We start from the raw sequence: 8,908 nt of genomic DNA, 5'->3' as shown, positions 1-8,908 counted from the left end.
AAAAAAAAAAAAAAAAAAAAAAAAGCTGTCGATGTCAGGGCAGGCATGGTGGTGCATGCCTGTGGGCCTAGTGACTGGGCAGGAGGATCAGGAATTCAAGGCCATTCTTATCTACATAGTGACTTTGACATCAATCTAGGGTACAGGAGACCCATTTGAGAACAAAATATTAACACCAGGAGAGGTAACCAAAGTGAATGGAATAAAATATGTTAATTTCCAAGAGTTCTGTCTTTTTTTCTCTCTCTCTTTTTAAAAAGATTCATTTATTTTATTTTCTGCCATGACTGCTTACTTGTGTGTGTCTCTATGTACAATGGAATAGCAATTTCCTCTGAAAACCTTCAGCCCTGCAGGGAAGCTCTGTCAGCTCAGGTTGTAAACAACCCAAAGGCTTCAGGAAGTTCCTGAAATGGATGGGATTCACCTCTCCTGCTACAAGCATACAGAAGCAGTAAGAACTGGTGAGCAACATGCCAAGACTGGACCACATACCTAGAAGAGTCTCAGACAAGGTAACCACGTAAAAGAAGCTGAGTGGGACTGGCTGAGCTGCCTGCATGTTATGCAGTGTGCTCCAGGTACCCAGCTTTTGTGACCTGCCAGCCTTGCTGGGATAGACTTTCAGCATTGCAGCTGTGTAGAGTTACCCTTCCCCCATACTCCAGTAAGTAACCGCAATAAAACTCATGTGTTCACCAAGTTGGACTTGGGAGGTTTCTGTACTTTGGTCTGTTCTTGGCTCCTTATCTGGGATAAGTAGATGCTTATTCATGTCTCCTGAGGAAAAATGTTACACAGTATGTACAACATGCCTGCAGACATGATGCGCTCTAGACTGCCTATAGAGGCCAGGAAAGTGCATCATATTTCCTGGAATCAGAATTACAGGTTATGAGCCGGGCGTGGTGGCGCACACCTTTAATCCCAACACTCGAGAGGCAGAAGCAGGCAGGTTTCTGAGTTCGAGGCCAGCCTGGTCTACAGAGTGAGTTCCAGGACAGCCAGGGCTATACAGAGAAACCCTGTCTCGAAAAACCAAAATAAAAAAGAAAAGAATTACAGGTTATGTGAGTGCTGGGGGGAACCAAACCTGGGTCCTCTGCAAGAACAGAAAGCGTTCCTAACTGCAGAGCCTCCTTTCCAGACTCCAGGATTTCTGTCTTAATCTTCAAATATTCTTTGTGAATGGGGCTTCCAGAATGGTAAGCTTGTCTTGGTCAGAACTGTGATTTTATGTTAGGCTAATACTCCTTCCATCCCTTTGGAAGAAGACCTTGCTTCTGTAAGCCAGCTTTCCCACAGAGGGTCCGCAGGGGAAGTCTGACTCGGACTAGAATAATGGTGAGGTGGTTTGAATAAGAATGGCCTCCATAGCCTCATATATTTGAATGCTTAGCTACCAGGGAGCTAAGCTGCTTGAAAGGAATGGAAGGATTAGGAGCTGTTGCCTTGTCAGAGGAAGTGTGTCACTGGAGGTGGCTTTGAGGTTTCAAAAGCCCTCGTCAGGTCCAATCTCATCCCTCATCCCTCCTGCTGTGAGTTTAGGACTTAGCTCTCTTACACTGCTCCAGTGCCTACCTGCAGTGTAGCACACTCCCCACTCTGATTATAGACTAAACCTCTGCAACTGTAAGCCCCCAATTAAATGATTTCTAAAAGTTGCTTTAGTCATGGTGTCTCTTCACAGCACTAAAACAGTGACTAAGACAGTTGGTTTTTAACAGATCCTCTCATTTCGGCAAATTACTTTCTTCTTGATTAGAGCCAGCATGTTAAAAACCCATGATTTGTTTGGTTAGCATTTCTAGAGAAAGTCTCCAGCTGCTACCTGAGTGAAAAAAAAAAAAAAATGACTTAGGATCCAACTGCTCTCTAGACTGCTTTGTGACCAGTCCCTTGGACTTCCAGCTCTGCCCACACCCTCACCTTCCCTGGTGCCAGGTACAAATTCCCGAGGCTTGCTAGCTGACTAGGGAGAGCTTCAGGTTTAAGGAGAGACCTCATTTTAAAATCAGGTAGAGGGGCTAGAGAGATGGCTCAGCTGTTAAGAGCTGATACACATACATACATACATACATACATACATACATTCATGTAGGGGAAGCAGTCTTACACTAGGTAAAATTAAACATCCCCCCCCTCACTCCCCTGCCCTGTGAAAACATTAAAGAAAACAAGAGCTGGAAAGATGGCTACGCAGTTAAAAGCACGTGTTCCACATGCAGAGCACCTGGGTTTGTTTCTAGCACTGACAAACATGGTGATTCTTAACTGTCTGTAACTCTAGCCTCAGGGGATCCAATGATTCCGAACATGAATATATATGTATGGAGGGGGGAGAGAAGGAGTGGGAGGGGGAGGGAAAATAGTAAGAAAAAACGTCAAGCTCTTGGTAGCCATGTGTTTAAAGTTTCTCTTCTTCAAGATTGTGAACCCTTTGTTATGCCTTGATTTATAGGTAGCTTTAAGATAGGTCATTCTTTTCATTACAGTCCCCCTCTCCCCCAGTGTCACTTAGATTTTGTTGTTTGAAGCAATGTCTTATATAGCCCAGGCTAGCTTTTAACTTCCTATGTAGCCAAGGATAAGCTTGACTTAATTTCCCCTCAAACTCAAGCAGGAATAGACACTCGTTTATATTTACAACTATTAGGTTAATTTATTGGTTATCTGACTTCCTGCCTGGAATGGAAGCCCTTTGAAAGATTTTTTTGCTACCTCTTAAGTAATATTATTATGTATTAATTTAAAAAAAATACCCTCTTTGGACTTCGGGGGGCGAGCCTCTACTACATAGAGAGCTACAAGAAACCCTGTCAACAAAATAACAAAAACAAAACAAAAAAAACATTAAAAAGTACTCTAGCTGTAAAGGCAGATCTCATGCTACTGTATAGCATTACACTGTATATTATTACAAATACAGGATGGGCTTGACCGTAAATAAGAGAGAAAGACTTTTGAACACTGCTAAGGGAGTAAGTGGATACTCCCCAGCCCCCCAAATGCCCTGCCTTGCTGATCTTTCCCTCCGGAAGCGCTTGCAGCGCGCCGGCGCGAGCGCGCATGCGCGGCCCGCTGGGGTCGCTCGGGGCCGGGAGTGAAACCGAGCGATGTGAGAGGAAGGTTCCGCCTCCAGGCCTGAGCGCTTTCGGGATTCCCGTCGGAACGCATTCCTGTTCCCTCCTCTTCCCAACACCCCCCCCCCCAAGCACACATCCTCCACACACAACCCCCCCACGCCTGCTGCGCGCGCCCCGTGGGCGTGGGAGGGGGCGTGGAAACAGAGAGGGGGCGGGCGTCGCGGGAGGGGAGGAGCGAACCGGAGAGCGTCGTCCTGAGGAGGAGTGAGAGCGGCAAAATGGCGGACCGCTTCTCCCGCTTCAACGAGGACCGAGACTTTCAGGTAAACACGGGCGTCGCCGAGGACCACCCACGCCCCCGGAGGGCTCGCCGCGAGCCCGGGGCCGCCTCCCTCCCGGCCTCCCGGCTCTCCTTCCTTCTGCTCTCCGCTCCACCTTGCAAGCCGGCTCTCGCTCTTTCCTGCCTCTCATTTCTCCAGGGGCCTCCCGGGCTGAGATGAGGCCGCGTCCCCGGCTTCATCCCTATTCACGCCGCTTCTTAGGCTCGGCTTTCCTCCTAGTTTGCTCCTGGCTTCCCGCTCCGCAGCCCGGCGCTTTGTGGGGGTTGCGCTTTGCTTGTCTCGGGGCCTGTGCAGGCGCAGGGCCGGCCCGGCCCCCGGGGGAGAGGGCTGGGGCGGGGAAGGCTTGGGCCAGCGGTTTTCAGGCCGGGGCTATGGAAGCCTTGGCTTTTGCTCGCCCCGATCATCCTGGGGATCGCCTCTCCGTTTTCCCATTGTGACAAACAAGCCCTTTATCGACTGTCTAACCTAGTCTTCCCCCTGGTAAAGGGCGCCCTTTCTTATCAAAGACGCCTTTTTTGTTGAGGCGAGCCATTGAGCTTTCTCTGGGCATAAATAACTGCTGTTGTTTACAGGCCGTTAATTGGGTTGGGGACAGTAAGGTATACGTCTGTGGACTGGCGTAAACTTAACTTCGAGACCTACCAAGATTTGTAAAGAAGCATAATTATGGCCTTTCCAAGCGGGAGAGAATTGGTCCCTAAACCTTGATTTTTTTTTTTTTTTCTTTCTTCGTTTGCAAATGTTGATCTGGAAAGATGTCCGTGGGGTTGGCAGGCATTAAAGAAAACAACAAAAACAAAAAAACAAACAACAAAGGCCGAATTAGAATAATTAGGCTTTTAGATATTGAAATTGTTACTGCAGACATAGTTGGGAGACAATTAGGGATTTAGTAGCCTTTGGCTATTTCTAGGTAAAATACATCCTCAGTTGCAAATCACTGCATTACTACCGCATCTCCTGGCAACAGCAATTTAGGTCAAGGGATGAGTCTCCGAACTCTTGAGTTTTTGTGTTCCTTTCAGCTTCCTCAACGTTGGCACCTCTAGCTGTGTCAGAAGGCAATTTGAAGGGTTTGAATTCTTGAAGATGACTGGGTTGATAGACAAAGCAGTTTCGACTGGTTTAAAATCAACACTGTTTAATAGTCTTAGGTGTAGAACGCTATGGGAAGTTTTGCAGCAGTAAAGGATTTGGGAGTTGCTCAAAATGCCTTGTGGTCATGTGCCTGCCGCAGAAACTGCAGCCCAGCCCAGCATCTTAAGGTGTTTTAAGGATTTATCTCAAGTCTACCGAAGTTTGAGGTGGACATTTGATACCGGGGAAGGAAGGCAGGCTGTCTTTCTTTTCTTTCTCCCTATAGCAAGCCCTATGAAGCAGGTATAAAGTATATAAGCTTTATTACTATTTTTTGTTAATTTAAAATTATTTAGGAGACAGTAGATGATGAAAACCTTCGAATGCTTTTCAGAGGAAAGAATTTCAAGGTGACCTAATAAAATTGAAAACAGTTTTGAGGAAAAATGGCCCTCAAGTATTTCAGCAGGCTCAAACGGGGTTTTGAATGAAGATACTGAAAGCTGGCTATTAGGATGTGAGTGTTGTCACTTGGAAACTAAGCAGGGAGACTCTTCGATGCTTTAGTTGAAGTAATATAAAATCTGATTTATGGGATTTATGAGATGGGTCAGTGGGTAAAAAGCCTCTGCCTCACAAGCCTGACAACCTCAGTTTGATCCCTGGAAGGTGGAAGGAGAGATCCAACTCCAAAAAGTTGGCTTCTGACCCCAAATTATATGTCCCCTCACATGATATGCACAATAATAAAAAAATTAAAAAAAAAAAGTCACAGCCTTAGAGGTGGCTTAGGGAGTTTGCCATCAAATCTGAGCTGAGTTAGCGCCTGGGCATCCACAAGCTGGAAGAAAAGAGCCAAGCCAGCTCACCAGAGTTGGCCTCTGACAGCCCCCATGACGTAAATATAATAAAACGGTTTTAAAACCAGAAATAGATCCTTTGAGCTCTTTGATGTTAGTACATACATTTTAATTGTACTTTCTGCACATGCTCTGACATAACCCACTTAAAATTCTAAATGTCTTAGTATTTTGCATAAAGGGTATTGGAAATGGGAAAATTGTTGTGAAACCATGTCGTATATATCTCACACTAGCACTAGCCTCAAGTCTGCAGTCTAGCCAGGGATGACTTTGAATCTCTGACTCCCCTTCCTCAACTTCTGAAGTGCTGGGATTACAGGTGTGGTCTTTCATCCTCAGGGTTTTGTGGTGATACTAGCAGGCACTATTACCCACTGAGCTAAGTCACCAAGTCAGAAATGGAATTATATTTTAAATTATGTTTTATTTATTTATGTATATATTTATGTTTGTGTGTATGTGAGTAGCGGGTTCTCAACTACTAGTTACATTCCCAGTCCCTTTTGTAAATTATTATGCCATAGTTTCTTAAAAAAAAAAAAAAAAAAAACATGCCTTTAAAAATACTTAAGGGCCAGGGGTATAATATGTTCAGTGGTAGAGTATTTCCCCAATATGTGAAGGATTTGATCCTTAGCACCATAGTAATAATAGCAACAAAAATAATAATAAAATGAGAATAGTTAACATATTTATCTCTGGCTGTTTTAATACTGATCAGCTGTCAGTACTGCCCTTTGGTTTAGAGCCAGCCATTGAAGAGGGAGTGAAACAGGAGGATGCTCTTTGAGTAACAGATCTTGAAATATGTTTTCAAGTTTATATTACTAAAGTTAATGTAGCCTTTTAAGGCTTTAAGTAGTTGAGCATAACAAGACCCTGTCTTTTTTTTTTTTTTTTTTCTTTTATGTATATGAGTATACTTTAGCTGTCTTCAGACACATCAGAAGAGGGCATCAAATCCCATTACAGGGTGGTTGTGAGTCACCATGTGTTTGCTGGGATTTGAACTCAGGACCTCTGGAAGAGCAGTCAGTACTCTTAACTGCTGAGCCATCTCTCCAGCCTGACCCTGTCATTTTTTTTAAAGTTCAGGTTACTTCTGGTGATGAGTTCCCATAATTCCAGAATTTTGGAGGCTTTCCATATTATCTCTGGTTATATAAGCGAGTTTGAAGCTAGCCTGGGTTATATGAGACACTGTCTCAAAAATTAAATAAGGTGTGTATAAGATGGTTCAGCTAGAAAAGGCACTTTCTGCCAAGTCTGATCATCAGAATTTGATTCCCAGGACCTACATGCTAGGAAAAAACTGACTTCCACAGTGTGTCCTCTGACCAGCTTTATATGTGTGCTCCCACAAACACAAATAAAAATTTTCAAACATTAAGAAAATGAGAAAAAACCCATTAATGTTGGGGGTTTGTGTATATCTCAGTTTTTATAATAATACCTAAGAAGTAGCTACTATCCATTTTTAAGTGAAATAACTGTGGCTTAGATAGATAATTAACTTGATTAATATATTGGTTATATCATAGGGATTAAATTTAGGTGAGCTTTTCCATTTTTAAAAACTAGCCGGGCGTGGTGGCGCACGCCTTTAATCCCAGCACTCCGGAGGCAGAGGCAGGCGGATTTCTGAGTTTGAGGCCAGCCTGGGCTACAGAGTGAGTTCCAGGACAGCCACGACTACACAGAGAAACCCTGTCTCGAAAAACCAAAAAAAAAAACCAAAAAAAAACCAAAAAAAAAAACCAAAAAACAAACTATATATATAATTACTTGTTTTTTGTTTTGTGTAGCCCTGGAACTCTCTGTGTAGACCAGGCTAGCCTCGAACTCATAGCGATACTGCCTCCCTCTGTTTCCTGAGTACTGCGATTAAAGGCATGTACCACCACTGCTCATCAAAGATAATTTTTTAGAAGATTGCCTTTTTGTTTTGTTTCATAATGATGTGTATATGTGGATATCTGTGAGGGGTTTGTGCTTGTGAGTGCAGTACCTAGGGAAGCCAAAGAGGGAGTTAGAAGCAGTTGTGAGTTGCATCCTGGGTGTCCTCCATGGGTGGTGGGTCCTCTGCAAGAGTGCTTACTAGATGGTCTTACTACCAAGTCATCTCTCTAACCCCTAGATTGGCTTTTCACCTTTTTTATTTATTATTATTGTGGGGGGCAGGGCGTGGGCATGCTTGCCACAGTGCATGTATGAAGGTAAGGTCAGGTCACTACTTATAGAGTTAGTTATCTCCTTCCACCTTTATGAGGACTTTGGGATTGAATTCAGGTAGTCAGGCTTGCATGGCAAGTGCCTTTACCAGCCTAACCATCTTGCTGCCTGATGTTTTGACTCCTGAACATGTATTGGAGATCATTTTTTCCACTAGCAGTTTTATCTGCTGTTTGTTTATTTTTCTTAAAGATAGGGGCTCACATAGCTCAGGCTGGCCTCAGACTCACTTGGTGAGTAGTATTTAATGTCTAATTCTTCTGCCTGTCAAATGCTGGGATTATAGGCGTGTTCCACCGTGTCCACTTGTCCAGATTGAACCCTGGGCCTTGTTTGAGCAAGACTAATACTACCAACTGAGCTTTATCTCTAGCCTGGATTTTATATTTTATACAAATATAATTGAGTCATAAATTATGAAGGGTGGATTTATAGACTACACAAATAAGTGGCCTTTTAGATGGGCAATACAATTACAGTTTTTCTCTGTTGTTTTGTCCAGATCTGTACCTCGTTTTTCAAGGGCTTCTGACCAAGTTTCACTTATCATAAAGGATACATTGTTTTGTTTCAGTTTTAGACTTTTCTTCTCTACTCTCTCCCATTGATTGTTTCCCACCCCCAGCCCCAGGATCAAGGCCTGGATCTCAAAAACTGGCCTCAGATATACTGTGTAGCCCAGCATGGCCTTGAACTAATTGCGAGTGTTGGGATTACAGATGGTCAGCCTGTACCACTACCCCAGCCCTCTTTATTTTTTATTTTGAGACAAGGTCTTACTGAATTACTTAGGCTGGCCTTTAACTGTTCTGTTGTCTCAGCAGGTCCTGTTTGAATTTGCAGTCCTCCTGCCTCAGACTCCAAATGACTGGGATTACAGGCCTGCACTACCAGTCCTGGGTTTTAGGTGGGCAGTGTTGGGTACACAACTGTAGCTTTTCAAAGTGGCGTTTTATCTTTGGAAACCTTGGTAATCGCGACTGATTTGTGTTTGTCTAATAATGCTTTAATGACTCCTTCAGAACCTCAGTTTCTGGGTGAGACATCACCTCTTTCTGCATGTACAAAGTAAGACATTTGTTCACAGATTCAAGTTTTACTTAAACTAATGAAAAATATGTAATGTAATTTACAATAAGATAACATTTTGGATTTCAGATTAAAATTTTAGCTATACTTTATATTGATATGTAGCTGTAAAGAGCTGTTAAGCTTAGCATTTTGTGGTTATGCATCTTTTAATGGTGATGTGGCTAAATACTAGTGAGCAAGTATTCTTTAGTATTTGTATCCAAGAAGACTAATGGTT

General features: G+C 43.4%; 1 protein-coding gene and 1 pseudogene across 1 annotated transcript in view; one reads left to right on the top strand and one right to left on the bottom strand.

The window, feature by feature from the left end:
• The first annotated feature begins 3,125 nt into the window (after positions 1-3,125).
• The window catches only part of Gpatch8 (G-patch domain containing 8), a 77,010-nt gene continuing 71,227 nt past the window's right edge, over positions 3,126-8,908 (top strand). Inside the window, exon 1 of the mRNA XM_021177201.2 lies at positions 3,126-3,409. Within this exon, the coding sequence (XP_021032860.1) occupies positions 3,365-3,409 (45 nt within the window). The 5' untranslated portion in view covers positions 3,126-3,364. The remainder of the gene's footprint in view (positions 3,410-8,908) is intronic.
• Positions 3,554-8,908, bottom strand: part of LOC110306218 — an 11,144-nt pseudogene continuing 5,789 nt past the window's right edge.

This window comes from Mus caroli, chromosome 11 (genome assembly GCF_900094665.2).
Source record: "Mus caroli chromosome 11, CAROLI_EIJ_v1.1, whole genome shotgun sequence".
NCBI lineage: Eukaryota > Metazoa > Chordata > Mammalia > Rodentia > Muridae > Mus > Mus caroli.
This window is presented reverse-complemented; position numbering and strand designations above follow the sequence as displayed.